This window comes from Aythya marila, assembly GCF_965140915.1.
Source record: "Aythya marila genome assembly, chromosome: 1".
Lineage (NCBI taxonomy): Eukaryota > Metazoa > Chordata > Aves > Anseriformes > Anatidae > Aythya > Aythya marila.
The window spans coordinates 44306353-44324695 of record NC_139042.1 but is presented as its reverse complement, the minus strand read 5'-3'; the positions used below and the strand labels follow the sequence as shown (position 1 = coordinate 44324695).

Genomic DNA, 18343 nt, shown 5'->3' with positions numbered 1-18343 from the left:
AGTTGCTTACCAGCTGCTAATCATCCCTCAATGCATCTTTCTGGTTTTATTTTGTTGAGTTAGTTTTTCATGATTCAGAAGCATGTGAAAGAATGCTCCTTAAAGAATTATACCTGTTCAACTTTATTTTCAATATTGACAGTATTTTTGCTTTTGCATGTGTCCTGCAGTGCAGATAACATTCATTAAAGTGCATTTCCAGTATTGTATGCAACTCTGGGTTTATAATTAAGGTAAATTTCTTTCATAGTACAAAATGTTCTTTTTTAAAATAAAAAAATGCAGTAAATTCATAGTTTCAGTTTTCTGACCTCTTAAATTTCAGGTTTTTTTGTTTTTTTTTTTTTCTATCACTTATAAGTTTAGGATGTAACTGGAAAGTTGGAACATGTTGATACTACTTACAAAGCTTTGTACTCATGCATTGGGTGCTCTTAAGGTTGGTGTGGACAAGGAAGTTTGCACCTAGAAGTGAATGAAAGCTAACCTGATTACTGGTGCAAGAACAGGAAATGGTTTAGGTTTTATTTAGTGAAAAAATAAAAGCTTAGAATTCATTTTGAAGAGCAGATACGGCAGTAAATTCTTCCTTATATAAAGAACACATATAGCATATTAGTCTTCTCCTCTCACCCACAGACTATCCAGCAGAAGTAAAATGTTCTTTTCTTGTGGGATGCTGACAGTTCAGTCTGTCCTGAGTCTCTCCAGCTCAGCTTACACAAGTGCTGTGGGAGAGAAGCAGATTAAAATCTCTAGCTCACTTCTATAACGACTGTCAGAAATAGTCTGACAGTGACTGTGTATACTTCTACTAGGCTTAAACCAATGTCATGAAAAGAGAGTGTTCCAAAACCTATGTAGATAAAACATGATTGCCAATGGCATCAACACACCGTTGTTGGGAATTTGTCAGAGCTTCTTACTCAGTGTTTCATCACAAATAACCCTAATTATTTTATTTTAAACTTCAGGCTATTTGTCCTTTGTTATTTAGATTTGTAGGAGAAGAAATACTGATATTTTTTTATTGGCTGCCCCCCAAAAAATTTGCTTAATGGATTTGTCTTTCCAATGGATGTGGTTGGGTAAAAGATACTCATTAAGTTACAATCCAGGGTTTGTGTTTTAAGTATCCATGATTCAGAAGGAAGCCTTTTTTTTTTTTTTCATGTAATTTAAGATTTCTTGTAAATAATGTTAATTATACCTGAAGGAGATAAATAGTAACATTTTTGCTTCCAGGATCAAAAATCAAGAAATATATGAGGGGAAAACAGTTAGAACTTTTTTAGTCTTTTGAAAATGTGTTAATCCTCGCTTTACTAGTTTGTCCAAATGTTTTATTTAGAATATTGTCTGCGAGGCATGTAAGACTATATTTGTGTTCATTTAATAGTTGAGAAAATTATCAGGGATCTTTGAAACTTAAGAAAGGTTACCTAGATCCAATATTTTGGTTTAAATAATTATTCTGATATTACCATATTTCTAGAAACTGCACATATTAGAAAATAATGGATTAATTAGTACTGCACGATTATTAGAATAACGAGACACATAGGCAATAAAAAAAACTTAGACAAGTTCTGTTGAGATCTAGTTTTGTTGGTATTTTTAATGTGTTCAACTTTACAGGTGTATTAGAGCCATAACAGAAACCTTTATAACACATGCCATTTTCATTCATTATTTCCAAAGCACTTTATAGCTTCCTATTACTAAACATGTAATTAGAATTGAAATCCACTAAAAACATCTCCCAAGGTCAATTGATTTTTGCCCTAGACGTGCTTAATTACAGTTACAAATGATGTGCTTTGTCCTTAAGTGCTTCACGCAATAAATTTAGATCTAAAAATGAAAACAAATGTTTGTAGTCAATAACAGCTATATTAAAGGAACCAATAATAGTTTAACAGTTGAAAGTAGATATTCCCTGCCATAGATTCCCATGGCTGCAGACATGGAAACAAAGAAACATAGGTTTATTTGATTTTAGTCTGAGTAAATATCTTGGGCTACCACTTATACTTTCTTTTCTTCCTCAGTTACCTGTCTTATTGAGGAGTTTTATATTGAAACACGATTCTGAGGAATGTTAAGATCATGCTCAACATCCTCTAGATTTATTTCCTTATATAGTTTTTTAGAATATGAAGAAAAATTTGGGTCTGATTGTAATACATACTCCGTGCCAGAGACAGACTATAGATTTTCTTTAGAGAAATTTTTAGATAATTGTTCTTTCTGAGGCACGATTTCTGTTCTTGGTATTTGGTTTGGTTTTCCAAACTGATTTAAGGAAGGGGGTAAGGGCTTTTCACAACACATTATTTTCAGATACAGTGCCTTGTTATTTTTGTAGAAAAATTAGTGTTTTGGACAGCCACTTCCTCAGTTATTATGCTTGGAAAAAAACATGAAGTGTATCTGCTATTCTTATCAAATCGGAAACAGATAAACTAACAAAAATCCTGTGCTTTTTGTTTTCAAAGAAATATTGGAATTTAATATGGAAGGCTTAATACAAAAAAATAAGTGGAAATTGTGGAACTCAGTTTTGTGTTATTTGCTAGGACTCTGTGAAGGGCTGATTGTTCTCTGCTGTGCTGATTTTCACAGATACTCATACGAGGGGGAAAAAAAGCTGATATAATGCTTTCTTTTTCATGGTGTCAAAGTTAAGAGGCTCTCATCATGTATTTTAATTTCTTGTAAATATTTTTTATGCAGCTAAGTCCAAAAAAGGTAAAAGAGATGGCATACTCCTACATGGAGTTTAGAAACAGCTGTATTGATTTGGAAACTTAGCCAGGATTTTTTTCCAGGAAGAGCACAAATCTATATGTTTCTTCATTGATTATTTCAATGAAACGTTTTGTAATTACTCCAGCCTGAATAGGCTTGCTTCTGAGAAATGTGTAAGATCATCAATAACAGATGTGGTCAGGATGGCAGCTTCCCACAGCTGCAGGATTATTATTACTGGTTGCTTGATTAATTTGTCTCTGCATTATGTGAAGAACACAGAAGGCTCAAATTTCTGCTTGGATTCTGAGTGTAGGTGAAGTGCAGAAACCTAGACCGTCAAGCAAGATCTTGTTTCTCAACTTTAAGCAGTGTGTGCTGCATCATAAAACTCCTTTGACGCATCCAGTCAGGGAGATGGGATCGTGCCACATCCTTCAACACCAGTAATTACAATTTCAGAATTGGATGTTGAACTCTGAGTTTTGGGAGGAGGCTTGAGGTCACAGAAGCTAGACCTTTCTGCCATTTTTCTTCACATCTGAGTTGCTCTGGCAAGTGAGGAACAGATTTATAGACTGAGGAGGCTTTAGACCCCCTCGTTAGCTTCATCTATCACATTCTAACTCTTCCACTGTAGCCCTGGCAAGTCACTCTGAGCAGTTTGCACAGCACAGCTGTTGTTTCCTGACTCATCTCAATCCAGGCAGAAGGTGCAGTGCTGAGCTGCTGTTCAGTATATTCACGGTGTCCTGTGAATCGCACCGATCTCTTCTATGTCACACTGAAATGACGTAAATGTCATGATAAGAAGCGTAAGGGTATTGGTTTGACTTTTTTTTTTCCTAATGGTTCTTATTGCCAAAGCTTCATTCCTGAACTAAGTTAAACTATTTCATACCTTAGGTTTTAAAGATTGGGTTTTCTAAGCTATGTACAAAGCATACATGTGTTTTTTTTTGTGCCAAACTGTTCAAATCCAAAACCATCTCTGGGGGACTGCTAAGGCAGTTTGGAGGACAAGTATAAACTGTCAAGCTTTATTTTAGAAATAAATCTGGCTTATTGCCTTCAAAATTTATAAAATCATAGATTCATTATTACAAAATTATAGATTAATTTTATATATTGCTCTAGCACAGGAATACTTCTTTCAATTAATATATTTAAGTGACTCAAGTGTTGGTGATCCAAACCCTGCCTTTGGGTAATAAACACAAATATTATGTTTGCAATGCACTAATATTTTTATAATGATACTGCATTTCAGCTTTTCCTTTTGTTTACTCATTCATTCCCCTACTAATGGTATCTAATACTGCTTTCCCTTTTTAATATTTAATATTCAAATGTTTGACTTCTGTATATTCTTGTACTTAAGAGCAAAAAGAATCTTTATCAGTACAGCGTTTTGCATTTTTCAAGATGTGAAAAAAAAATAAATAAGAGGCATCCATTGCTTGGGCAAAAGCAGGTCAGTGCATTCCTTCATCATCATCATGCAGAAAGGCAGAAAAGGAGTGGCATTTCAGAAGAAACTTTAACTTATCTCCACAATCCAGAGACATTTTACTCTCTTTCAGAGTTTAAAAAAAGACTAGCATGGACCAGTTGGCAGCATGTCATGCCTTCTGGTTTGGCTTACCAGCTTTTCCACAGAGGAAGCAGGCACTGCTTGTAGAAGACTACATCCTGGCACAGGAATTGAGCTGCCTCTTATGTCTCCATGTTGTGTAGTTTTTCAAGCTGGAGCTATTTCCATGTAGAGGGAAAGAATATGACTAAAGATGGACATCACAGTAAATTGTGACTTGGCAGAGCTTGCCTACCTGTTTTTGAAGTCTTTGTAGTCTTTGAGGGTGACTCAAAAATCAAGTCATGTCCCTGTGGCTGCCCAGCTGTCCTGGATAGATTGTTTCCCAAGGCAGCAAGGGAAAACTACATGGGGAAACTCATTCTCTTTGAGCCAGTCTCCTTGAAATAACTGAGTAGCAATACAGTGTTCAACATGAACTAGATCACAGCATTGTGAAGTGTTCTCAGACATAGACTGAAAGAATTAAATGAAAATGTGCTTACATTAAATTGGATTTAATAAAGATTTTCATTTAATTATTCCTGTAGTGGTAACCTTATATATCAAATTGACATTTTTAGGCTTGTATTTACAGAATTGTTCTTCCAATGCTACTTTGTGTTCCTAATTTGTTTTTCTGCATTTTAACTTCAAAAATTGGTGGAGTGACATCCTGCTTCTCAGAAGCTATATTGTTAATATATGGTCTTAGCAAAGTTTTTGTAGGCATCCAAGTAGGCAGTACTATTCTTAAATTTATGATAACACTGGAATGAGAAAATTCAGATTATTTTATTATTTTAAAGAATGAAATTTTTACATCAAGCATGTGTGAACACCTCATTGTAGGGTCTATGGAAGTATTGCTTGTTGCATTAGGTAGGGCTTTTAATGTATTAATGTACAACTTAGTAAACATAGTACCAGAACAACAACAATAAAAATGTCTTCAGCAGTGCAGGAATTGAAATCACTTATTTTCAAGGCACTTTTCTTCTATTTGTACAAAAGTGTATTTCTGAAACTGAGTATCTTCTAATATACAAAATATCTTTAAAATTATTAATGCAATAAGAATTTAACTTATTTTTTTCTAAAGCAATGAATAAGAAATGAAATTAGAATTAAATGAATATACATATATATGAAAGTAAAATGATAGAATCATACACTTGAAACTACAAGTCCCTGCTGTTATCTTACTCTGCTGTGGATTATAACCAGAATTTAACTTTTTTGGTTTCCTAAAGACAAAATGTTTTTAAGGGCTGGTACAGACTTGTTTTCATGTCTATACTGTTTGACAAGAAACAGTTTGTATACTTCTTCTGCTAATTATGTCTCTAAATAGTATTGAGAGAGACTAAAGTTCACATTATATGTGTTTTTCAAAACATGACATTACAAATGTGCATTCAGAAAAAGAAAAAACATTGGTGGGTTTCATAGATTTTTCATCATTCTTTCCAATGATAAGTGACTTTCCAACACAAACATCCAGATATTCTCTATTTTTACCAAAAGAATATGAGAAATGGTCACCTAAAAATATAATATAGTTTTCAATAATTCATTTCTGAATTTACAGATTTAAAGTTCGCACTTGAAAACAGAGTTCAGTTCAAAATTGGATACTGTTAGTTTTACAATAAACCATAAATGTGATTGGCTACTCCTTAACTATTGCATTTTAGATCCTAGAAGTTAATGTTTAATTCACAAAAGATTTTTATTGTAATTATTGTTTTAAATTCACATCAGGAAAAGCATTTTGAAGTAACTGTTTCTCATTTAAAACTAATGTAGGAGTCTCAATGAATTAAAGAATATCTAACAGAGGAGATGCATATCATTTGAAATGCTTGTTTTTCTCTGCTATTTTTTCCATTGAATCTGTCCTGCTTCTGTGCAACTGTTTTCCACTGTAGAAACTTCATCCTGCTGCCTTGCTTCTCGTGAGCGTATTTACAAATCTAGTGATGTAGCTGGGCCTGCCTCTGCTCTTTCATCTCTCTCTCACAAACTGAAGGGTGGGTATGCATGCAAACATAGCAAGGTTATTCGGATTTTACATTCAAAGTGTTTTTTTTTCTCCTTCCATTCATTTTCATGTCATTCATTTTATGAAATTCTGTTTTGAAAGGAAACGTTCAAGTTTGGTATTTGTTGGGAGTTCGCTTATAATCATTTGGTGTTGCTTTGCTGAGTGGCAGTGATTCCATGCTGTGTGATTTAGCTATCTCTTACTGCTTCGTGAACAGAAAGGTGACTCTTAATCTAGTCTAAAAATAATCTGTTTTCAAACAATAAGCAAACAAAATATGGAAGAAGAAGGGGGTAAATCATGTTGTGTTTTTTTTTTTTTTTTCCTTGTTTATAGATAAATCAGTCTGATACATAATTATGCAGTTTTTCATTTAGTGGATTTTTTTAGTGTTGACAGTGTAGAATGCTAATTATGTGTATTTACACATGTACATAAGTACAAATCTAAACCTTTCATTTTTTTTTTAAATATATTTTTATTCCTAAAAGTTATTGCTAGGTCATGCCTTTCAAAGACAGTTTTGTTCTAGAAAGTTTCTAGAAAGATTTTCACTGGTAATGCTTTGAAAGTGATACATTGCTGAATGGTTTACCGTTTTTCATGTCCTCTAAGAAGACTAGAGTCACTGTTGTTTGTTTTTTTTTTTTTTTACCTTAGGAGGAATTCATATCATAAAATATCATTAAATGATCATGTCTACAGTTTTTTCTCAACTGGCAAGCCTTAAATTCAGATTTTTGTTTGTTTATTTCTGGGAGAAGCATTTGTGAAGTAATTATTTTCATTTCTGAATTCATATATCACAAAGTAGACATCTTAAAAATAGTTCTTCAATTTATAACTGAGCTGGCATAAGCAAAATGGTTGGACTGCTATTGAATAAGCATTTTTATTTTTTTCTTTTAGCAAGAACAATCACTTTATAAAACATGATATACCATGCTATTTCTTCCTTTCCTCTTCCCCCCTGCTCAAAAGAAACAGAACAAAAATGCATAAGAAAAAAGACCAAAGACAAATTGGATTCTCAACACTGATGATGAAGATATATGCAATGTTCTCATTGTTTTCTACTGTTTACATTTAGCATATTATTCCTGAATGCAGAGGAAATACTTATTTTCTGCATGGAGAAGTACAAACTCCTACTGTGTCCCATGTGCTAGAAAACAAGGAGAGTACCCTTACCTTAAAGTTTGTTAAATATTCTAATATCAGTATTCTTCACTTTCTTCCATTGCTGTTTGTTTTCTATAAACTAATTAAATATGGAAAGATCAGAATAATAAGAATTATTTTGTTACCTGAGGAGACATCTGCATTTCTAGTCTTCGTTCCAAAATACTTATTGTTTGATTGATTGATTGTGAGATTTTAATGCTATCAGTAGGAAAAACAAATGATATCTTTCAGTGCTTCTTACATATATTCTAGCATAGGACTAAGGCTTCATGCTTGAAAATAAGAAGAATTTAGAATCCCATACTGCAGAAAGAGGTAAACGTTGAAGATACTGAATAAAAATGAGTGTAAATCATCTCTGTTCACATTAGAAAATACGGCCCAAATTTGCAGACATTCTCTGATTAATTAAAACTTTTTTTCACAAATAATCGTTTCCCCAAAAATGTGCCTGGAGCATTGAAAATAGCATAATCCACAGTACTGTGACCTTCTTTTACAAGTTTTACAAGAGAAACTACTTCATTTTAACTAATGAAAATACATCCAAATCAGAAGGACAAAACTGTATGTTCAAGTATGTTCAAGACTTTGCAGTGTAATGCCTTGTGGAGAGAGTTATATATAATTATGCATTCATGATTGCTGCATTGCTTACCAGTAATTTAAACATTGTCTTAATTATTAAAATACAGTTCTACAAGAGAGACTGAGTATGTTCATAGAATTATTAGAAGTAGATTGCTTTAACAAGCTATTTACTTGCATATACTAGTTTGGCATTTATTTATTTCATTTATTCTCTGAATTAATATATGTACAAAGTCAGTGTCCATGAGAACAATAAGGTACTGCATCAGACTATGAGGACATGATGGTTTAGCTCAGTAGTAATAGAAAAAGTTTGTTAAGAGTAGACTATTGTTCTGGTAGAAGAACATTGATAGCATATGCTCTTAAAAATGTGGATATTTCAGGTTATCAGTGTGAACTGTTTTAAGCAAGTTTGCAAACTTTTTACCCAATTTGCCTTATAATTGTATTTTCTTCCTGTGCTTTCTAACTTTTGAGCATTAGAGATATAAATACATCTGGTCATATATGTGATCTTTATGCCAGTCTCTTGTTTCAATCAGTCTGACACACAGAGACAGTAAAGAAATAACCTTTAGTTTCTGTTACAACTGGAGTAAACTTAGTTAATTCCTGGCATTCTAGCTAAGGAAGTAAATTGTGCTTCCTTTATTCGAGTTTTGTGGAAATAGTGAACCATGTCTTTTGATACCTCCGTAATAGTGTTTTCTTTAAAGATTTTCTAACCAATGTTTGGAGATGTATATTTGAACATTTCTTTGGGAGAATAAAAATATCAGTATTATTCTAGTGAAAAAAAATAAATTTCTTTAGACTTATATGTATTATGATGTGAACAGAAGCATGTGTTTCAATTTTATCTTGCATTCAGGTCTTTAATCCTTGTTTCGTATTATTAAAAGTATTGCTGTCAAAATGTAATAACTATAAAATATACTGAACAGGTGACCGAGTGAATTTCACAGGAGCTGCAAGACCAATTTCTCCGGCAGGAAAATCAGATATGTCAAAACACAGAGCTGACAGCAGGTCACCCAAGCTTGATGTGCGAATGAATAGAGCTGCTGCTGACCAGAAGAAGCCTAGGAATACAGAAGGGTTATCTGCCAGTGAATCTCTTATGCTGAAATCAGATGCTGCAAAATTGCGGTCAGATTCTCACAGCAGATCTTTGTCTCCAAATCATAACACTTTGCAAACACTAAAGACTGATGGAAGAACTACTACTGGTCTGAGAGCTGAATCTCCAGGGCCAGGAACTCGGTCATCTTCTCCAAAGACCAAGACGCTTACAGCAGTTAGGTCTGGTGCTAGTTCTCCACGGTCCTCCTCACCCCATGATAAAACTCTACCTCAGAAGGCTCCATCTCCAGTAAAAACAAAGCTTGATCCTCCTCGAGAACGATCCAAATCAGATTCTTACACATTAGATCCAGACACCCTTCGCAAAAAGAAAGTACCGCTAACAGAACCCTTAAGGGGGAGGTCCACTTCACCCAAACCAAAAATTATTACAAAAGATGGAAAACCTGTTACCGAAACTGAAAACAGGGCTCCCTCCCCTCACGTTGTACAAGAAAATCTTCACAGTGAGGTTGTTGAAGTGTGTACGTCGAGTACTTTAAAGACTAACAGCATTACAGATAGCACCTGTGAAGATAACACAGAATTCAGGAGTCTGGACGATGGTTCTAATAAAGTTCATTTCAGCATAGGAAAAGCACCCCTGAAAGATGAGCAAGACATGAGAGCGTCTCCAAAAGTGAGCCGTAAATGTGCTGGTAGGCACACAAGACCCAAAAAGGAGAAATCCAGTTTTCTTTTTAAAGGAGATGGATCCAAACCTGTAGAGCCAGCCAAGCAAGCAATGTCACCTTCTGTCGCAGAATGCGCGAGAGCTGTATTCGCTGCTTTTCTTTGGCATGAAGGAATAGTTCATGATGCCATGGCTTGTTCATCTTTTTTGAAGTTTAATCCAGAGCTGTCCAAAGAGCATGCACCAATCCGAAGCAGTCTTAATCAACAACCTGCAGAGGAAAAAGAAACCAAGTTAAAAAACAGACATTCATTGGAAATATCATCTGCTCTTAATATGTTTAACATTGCACCGCATGGACCAGATATATCTAAAATGGGTAGCATCAACAAAAACAAAGTCCTCTCAATGCTAAAAGAACCACCTTTGCATGAAAAGTGTGAGGATGGAAAAACTGAAACTACCTCTTTTGAAACATCCAGCCACCACACAATGAAATCCAAGTCTCCTCTTCCATTAACACTGCAGCACTTGGTAGCTTTCTGGGAAGATATTTCTTTAGCAACTATTAAAGCCGCATCCCAAAATATGATTTTTCCAAGTCCCGGTTCTTGTGCAGTGTTAAAGAAGAAGGAAAGTGACAAAGATAACAAGAAGAACAAAAAAGAGAAAAAGAAAAAGGAAAAGGTTGAGACTAGGCCAAGGGGAAATCTTTTTGGTGAGATGGCCCAGCTTGCAGTAGGAGGACCTGAAAAAGACACCATCTGTGAGTTGTGTGGAGAATCCCATCCATACCCAGTGACTTACCACATGAGACAAGCTCATCCAGGTAAGATGAGATATTTTTCTTCCTGTATATGTCGGCAAAATATATTATACGCATACGTTCTTGTATTAATTGCTGTTACAAAAATAACTCAGGCTTCCTTGTCTAATGTTTTACACAGCTTACCATATATGCTAAATTGAGGCTCAATGCCCTGAACACTTGTGTAAGTAATTTCAAGTACATACAGATTTGAGCTCTGAAACATGAAAAAAATTTTGAAACAAGACCAAAACAACAAGCTAAGCTGGCTTTAAGGTTCCTCTCCAAAAAAGTGCTGTTTGTTACACTTCAGCACTTCAAAATGTGCTGAAAAAATTGGATATAAAAGTATCAATTTTTGTTAATTAAAGTGTCTGTGCTTCTAGAAGTTTTCTGTTCTACTACTAAACTTCTGTGTCATCACTTGGTATCATTGACTCCCATCTTTTGCTTTAAAATGTATCTTCAGAAAATTAAAATCGAGTCAGTGTCTAGAGTTGTAAACTTTAATCAGAAGGCAATTTATAAAATACAGCCCGAGTCTTCTGTTTTGTCCCTCTACACATGTACCTGAATCTCTTAAGGAGGTTGTTTAATTTTAGGAAAATTAAGGAAATCGTTATTAGCTAGGCATTACCTCTGGAAGTTTATTTCTGGATTAGCTCTGGTGTATTGGAAGTTAAAGCTTGTTAAAGAACCTCAATATTCAGTAATTATCAATGCCCTGAAATTTTCTGAGAAATGGTAATCAGCAAAGGAATGCACTTTATTCTCCTTTAAGCTTTATTAGCATGTTATTAATTTCTGAATAGAACACTGTCGATATGTTGGACAAGTTTATAATAAACACAAGTTTATACTAAACACGTGTTTGGCATGCACCTTGTTTTTTGTTTGTTTCTTTCCTTTAATCAGTTGAGAGATATAGAAAAGGAGAAAAATAGGCCAGGAAAAGACAAGCATCTTCCTCCCCACCCCTTGCATCCCTGTTTTGGGGACTGGAAAAAGAAATCCTTATTTTGAAATAACTTATCTGTTTATTTACCTTGTATAGGTTGTGGCCGTTATGCAGGTGGCCAAGGTTATAATAGCATTGGACACTTCTGTGGAGGATGGGCTGGTAATTGTGGTGATGGTGGTATTGGAGGAAGCACTTGGTATTTGGTTTGTGACCGATGCAGAGAAAAATATCTTCGTGAAAAGCAAGCAGCAGCAAGAGAGAAGGTATTATTCATCTGTTTCTGTTATGTTTAGCTCTCTATCTGCTTAATAGTAACACATTCACAACTTGAAAATAGGGTTTGAAAAATTTGGAATTTCAGAATTTTGGAAGGTTTTGAAATACGTGCTAATGTCATTGATAGGCAATAAGATAGAAACTCTAGCGAACTAGAGGCCAGTCAGCCTCACCTCAAATCCTGGGAAGGTGCTGGAGAAAGTGATCCTGAAAATGATTTCCAACCATATGAAGGACAAGAACGTGATGAGGGACTGTGAGTTTGAAATTATGAACAGAACACCATATCTGACCAACCTAATAGTCTTCTACGAGATGACTGGCTTGGCAGAGAAGGGGAAAGCAGTAGACACTGATTATCTTGACTTTAGCATGATAAATGACTTGCCATGGCCAATTTCAAATTATTGCTTAAAATACACAAATATGTGGAGTTTTTTTTTTTTTTTTTAAGATAAACAAAACAATGCTAATTTAACTTGAATGAATTAAACTAGATCTAGTGAAACTTTCTGCACACACAATTCATCCTGAGGCAAACATGAAAACTTTCAGTTGTTATTAAAAGTTTGCAAAGTTTTGAAAATAATAGAAGCGACATTGTATAACAGAAAGCATCGTTGTACAACAGGAAAAATCAAGCAACTTTTCTATGCAACAATTGTCAGCTCTTCTTGTGATGAAGAATAATTTAAATATAACATTTTTTTTAAATCACTTTCTATAGATTAAACAATCTAGGAGAAAACCAATGCAAGTTAAGACTCCTCGTGCCTTGCCAACTATGGAAGCTCATCAAGTGATTAAAGCCAATGCATTGTATTTGCTGTCATTGAGCAGTGCTGCTGAACCCAGTATCCTCTGCTATCACCCTGCAAAAGCATTCCAGTCTCAACTTCCCAGTGTCAAAGAAGGAATTTCTGAAGACTTTCCCATTAAAATGCCGTGTCTCTATCTACAGACTTTAGCAAGGTAATTAAAGGAAGTATATGAATTTTGACTATAATACTCATCTATTTAGTGTTTAAAGAAAAATATGGCTAGAAACTAAACTAAAACTTACATAAAAAAATACCTGTTTTCCAAATTCGTCAAGATCTTTGTTCTTCTATTTCCATGATATTGTTCAATTTTTTAGATTGTATTTGCTCCAAGGATTAAATATACCCAGGTAGCTCTAGGATGCTAAATATTTTTAGTGGCATTAGTTTATGTACAAAGAATTTATAATTTTGTGAAGCGTTTAACTTTCTGTGTTACTCTAGCAGATATGCTCTTCAGAATTCAAAATAGTAAGAAGGAAGCCAGACAAGCTGGGCTTGCCCAGTGTTTCTGAGTAGATCTCACTGTAGCGTTTCACATTTATGATGAATGTACATTTGACCCTAAAATATATGATGGAAAGATAGCACATGGTGATCCCCACCCTGTGTTGGTTACTGTTTAGTTCACTAGTTTGAAATGCCAGTGTGTTCTGCGTGAACATAGGAATTCCAACTAGCTTAAATACATTAGGTGAATGGTAAATGATGTGAGCTGTCTGAATGTATTTGCAAAGGAGTATGTTGTATGTGTATTTCAGTAACTTTTAATCCTAATTTATAAAATGTAATTTGATGTAGGCATCATCATGAAAACTTTGTTGGGTACCAGGATGACAACCTCTTCCAGGATGAGATGAGGTACCTGCGCTCAACTTCAGTACCTGCACCGTACATCTCAGTTACTCCCGATGCAAGCCCTAATGTCTTTGAAGAGCCAGAGAGTAACATGAAATCTATGCCCCCAAGGTACTTCCTTGTAATTCTAAGTACTATATACAAAAGTTAAAGCATTGGCATAACCCCAAATTCTAAAAAAAATAAAAATAATGGAAAACTTTGCTGTAGTTGAGTAGCTAAAGTATCAGGTCAGCCCCAGTCCATCTCTTGAAATGACATCAAAAAAAACCAATACACAAAGTCACATGAAACTGTAGTTATAAAAATATCTTCAGTAAATCATAGCATATCGAATATATTTTCAACTACTAGCAATGCAAATTTGAAAATCATATTTGAAACTTCAAGGGTAATTCAGACTAGTTGCTTCTCTCTAGAAACATCTTGATTGCACAGCCAATATATATACATGAAACAAACACAAAAACCCATATGTTCAGAAACTGATGAAGGACTCCTAGTGTGCCTTAGGGAAACTTATCCATAGCAATGGTCCAAGAAAAATAGCTGGTGCCAACTACCTGAAATTTAGTCCATTTTTTCCCGTGTTCCATTCTATAACACAACTGTTTGTGGTGTGGATATACTACCTTTTTGAAAAGAAGTAGCTCTTCCTTTCAAGATCTCATTCTGAAGGGAAGTTTGAACCAAAGGGAATTTCATTACTATATATTTTCAGTAAAGATGTTGCTGCTTCTTCCTTGAGGAAGTTAAAGTGTCATGGAAGAAATGGCAGGTTAATGCTACATAGGACTAAGAGCAAGAGGTGATTTCTGCCAGGTTAAACCATTTCCTTATCTCATTAAGTTTACTATAATCCAATTAAAGCAATTAAAGATTTTTTGTTTTGTTTTACCCAGGGAAAAAAGGCTCTTATTGATACTTAATAATAGTAGTGAATCAACACAGATGCTTGAAGTTTTCATATGTTGGTGATTCCACATATAATGAGGGTGTGATGAAGGGAAAACTTGCTTTTAATCTGTTTTTATTTCAATATGTTATTTTACACTGACTGAAAAAACAGTTTGTTGGAATACTACAATCTACAATGTAGTCTTTCCAGAAATAGAAATTTTCTAACAAAACTCCTTAAGAGCACATCGTATTGGTATATTCCTTTATTAAAACTGTGGACTCCATGGTCTCCTGAGGCCTATAGGGACAGCATAATCTGGGAGTTCTCCTGCAGACTGTAAGAATTCCTCTGAAGGTAAGGAGTAAAAACGTGTTAGAGGCATAACCATAGCAATTGAAAGTTGTCTTTAAGGCCAATGATGTTGGAAACTTCCTTCACATAAAGTTCTAAATTTCAGTTGGCTTGCATATTGAAAAATCACTTCATAGATGTTTTCACATACATTTATCAGGGCAATTTTGTCTGAAACGTTAATTCAGGCATGAACAGAATCTTTGCATTCTCTGAAAAATACCTAAATTCTTAGAACTTACCATATACATCATAATATTTTTTTAAAAACTCTTGCGTGCTTTTTCACCATATGTAATTCTAATACGTTTCTTCTTTTTAAGTGTTTAAACAGTTTTTGGGTACATAAAACATGCAGCAGCAGTCATTATGAAATGCATGTTCCTTTATTTAATATTTATGCATAATTTAAGTATACTCTACATATTTACTAATGGTTCTGTAACTTCACTGATTTCTTTGTAGTTTGGAAACCAGCCCAATAACAGATACAGACCTTGCAAAGCGTACGGTCTTTCAAAGGTCGTATTCGGTTGTTGCATCAGAATATGACAAACAGCACTCAATTTTGCCAGCACGTGTAAAGGCAATCCCTAGGAGACGAGTCAACAGTGGAGATGCAGGTAAGAGCAGTGAAAAAAAATGTCAAAGATAAGGCATTGGATTTGTATTTCTTCTTGGAAACTGTAAACAAGAATAAATATATGTATATAAATATAATAACTTCTATTTCTGTTTATTCATAAATACTAGCTGTTTATTAATCTGCCCAGGATTAGCTTCGGAAGAGCTCAGGAATTACTACAGTTCTGAAATGTGTGGTGCATATTCTGTGCTTGATTAAAAAACTAAAGTGGCATTTTATTGGGTTTAGTGTCTGCTTGCTTTCTGAGTTGAAGCATCATTTTTACATGTTGCTTTTTCAAATGCATTTCTTAGAAAAAAATAAAGTATATCAGTTCTGAAATTGGTCTGCTGCTTTTTACTTTTATTGTGGCTGTAAAATTAAAATGTACATGCAATCTAATTTATGTATGTTCATATGCTTTTGAATAGAAGTGGGATCCTCTCTCCTGAGACATCCATCTCCTGAACTTTCTCGGTTAATCTCCGCCCATAGCTCTCTTTCCAAAGGAGAGAGAAATTTCCAGTGGCCCGTATTGGCATTTGTAATCCAGCATCATGATCTGGAAGGACTTGAAATAGCAATGAAACAAGCCTTACGGAAATCTGCTTGCCGAGTATTTGCTATGGAGGTATTAATATACTGGTGGATCTTTTATGATTAAAATAAAGCATTTGTGAATTGTCTGTTGTTTTTTTATACATATATATAATTTTTATTATAGATTTAAACCAGAAAATAATTCCTATTTTAAAAATATGTTTTAAATATTCACTTGTATTTTCAACTCTAAAAGTTAGGAATACAAAAATGTTACCTGAAAACCTTCTTCAGTAGCATATTTCTTATCTAGAAATGCATTTGTCATTTTAATAAACTGCTTTAGCTATAGAGCAATGTCTAACTTGAAGACCAGTGCATCATTATTTGACTGTTCAAAAACATCAGTGTATCTGTCTGCTTACATAAATTGGTTTTACTCCAGGTTTGCTTAATCAATTGGTAACTTCCTGTGTGCATTTTATTTTAGGCTTTTAACTGGCTTCTTTGTAATGTCATTCAAACAACTTCTCTTCATGATATTTTATGGCACTTTGTGGCTTCCCTGACACCTTCACCTGTAGAACCTGAAGAGGAGGAGGATGAAGAAAATAAATCAAATAAGGAAAATGCAGAACAAGTATGTGAGGTTCCGTATACCTTTCATAAATAAAGGATGATTTTTGCACTTAATTTAGGAATATTTTCAGTATATCTAAAAAGGAGCCTTAATCCTCTCTTTGTGAAGAAGAGCCTTAGTTATGGAATGAAAATTTTTAGGCTTAAATTGTACTTGAACTCTTTGATGATCATAGATAAATTATGTTTTCCTCTAAAATTAGCAGATTTTTTGTGATTAGGAATCCTGGTCTTTTAATAGATCAGTTTTATGAGTATTCTTAGGAGAGGAAATTAAAACATACACAAACACACAACAAGCACATTGCTAATCTAGTGGCAAAAAAAAGGAAAAAAAAAAATCTGTTCAGATTCCATTCTCCACTTTGACCTTCAGAAAGAAGAGAAAAGGAAAAGTATTTTTCAGAGGAGCTGTCTGCTGTGTCTTTCAATCTTTTAAGTAGAATCTATAGTTAGTTCTGAAAATCTAGTGTGTAAAATGATACTATCTAGCATACCACTATTCCAAAGAGTTAGTTCATACAAATTCTTCTAGATTCATCTCAGATTGAAAATGTATCATATTCACCATAAACAGTTCAAGAAAGCATTGAAAGCAGTGTTAGAGTGAGGGAAATGTATTCCTACCAGTCTTTATGCTAGCCTCCAAAATAAGATCCTTTATTATAAAAAAAGAATAAAGAAATACTCTTAGCTGTAGTTTGGATAATTACTGACTGAAATATAAAGCGGCTAAGAAAGGAATGATAAAATATGCCACTTCTGCTCTTGGTGGGAATGTTGCTGCCCATCTTTTGATACAATGAGGGGACTTGCAAAATTCTGCTTGGTCACTTTGCTAGGATGAACAAATTTATGACCTGCAGGAACTGACAACAGTTTTCAGCAAATTTCTAAATACACTACAGGTGATGTATATTCAAATCATAACCTTCCTTCAGTACTGTGATCATATGATAAAAATACGTACTTAAATGTATGCACACAAGATAATAAATTTAAGACAATTTGGTGCTTGTTCAGAACGGTAGTTTATTTCCATATGTGAAATATTTTTACTTATTCTTTTAATGTACTGGGAGAGGGTGAGAAATCCCAATGTTGAATGTAGCAAAAATGTGAGGCGGAAATCTAGAATCATAAATGGCTTAACGTATAAGATGTAGGTTTAGGGGCAATGGCCTTAGTAAAGCAAAACAAATTGCAAGAATTAGTAGGCTACAGAGGAGACAGGAGGGAGGAGGATATTAACTGTGTAGATAGGCTCTCTGGTTTACCTAGGTTTTGAGCTTTTTCTGAATAATTGATCATATTTAGCGTAGAGTTCAATTTCATGCTTGCTGCTTTATACACTGAGTACACATTACATTACACCCTCCAGGAAAATACATAGAAATATCTAGTTTGACTCTAGTCTAGGTAAGTAGGTATCTAAAATTCCTGTCAAGTAGGGTTGTAGTATTTCTAGGCACTCAGACAATTGAACGGGTTAAATAATAGTTTTGAATCTGGCTCTGGATGTTAGTATGTTGGTTGGGGTCATGCAGCTGGGCTCTGTGGTTCAAGCATGATGAAATTTTCTTTTAGAAAATAAGCAGTTTAGAAGACGGAGGGAACAGTTTGTATCCTTCATGGATCAGTCTTTCCCCTGCCTTCT

General features: G+C 34.3%; 1 protein-coding gene across 13 annotated transcripts in view; it reads left to right on the top strand.

Moving 5' to 3' along the window:
* The window catches only part of MYCBP2 (MYC binding protein 2), a 193871-nt gene that overhangs the window by 146511 nt on the left and 29017 nt on the right, over nucleotides 1-18343 (top strand). For all 13 annotated transcript variants that reach the window (XM_082784816.1, XM_082784822.1, XM_082784820.1 and 10 more), the window contains 7 exons: nucleotides 9095-10735; nucleotides 11769-11938; nucleotides 12679-12923; nucleotides 13574-13741; nucleotides 15348-15505; nucleotides 15939-16138; nucleotides 16538-16687. In XM_082784816.1, the coding sequence (XP_082640942.1) occupies nucleotides 9095-10735; nucleotides 11769-11938; nucleotides 12679-12923; nucleotides 13574-13741; nucleotides 15348-15505; nucleotides 15939-16138; nucleotides 16538-16687 (2732 nt within the window). The remainder of the gene's footprint in view (nucleotides 1-9094; nucleotides 10736-11768; nucleotides 11939-12678; nucleotides 12924-13573; nucleotides 13742-15347; nucleotides 15506-15938; nucleotides 16139-16537; nucleotides 16688-18343) is intronic.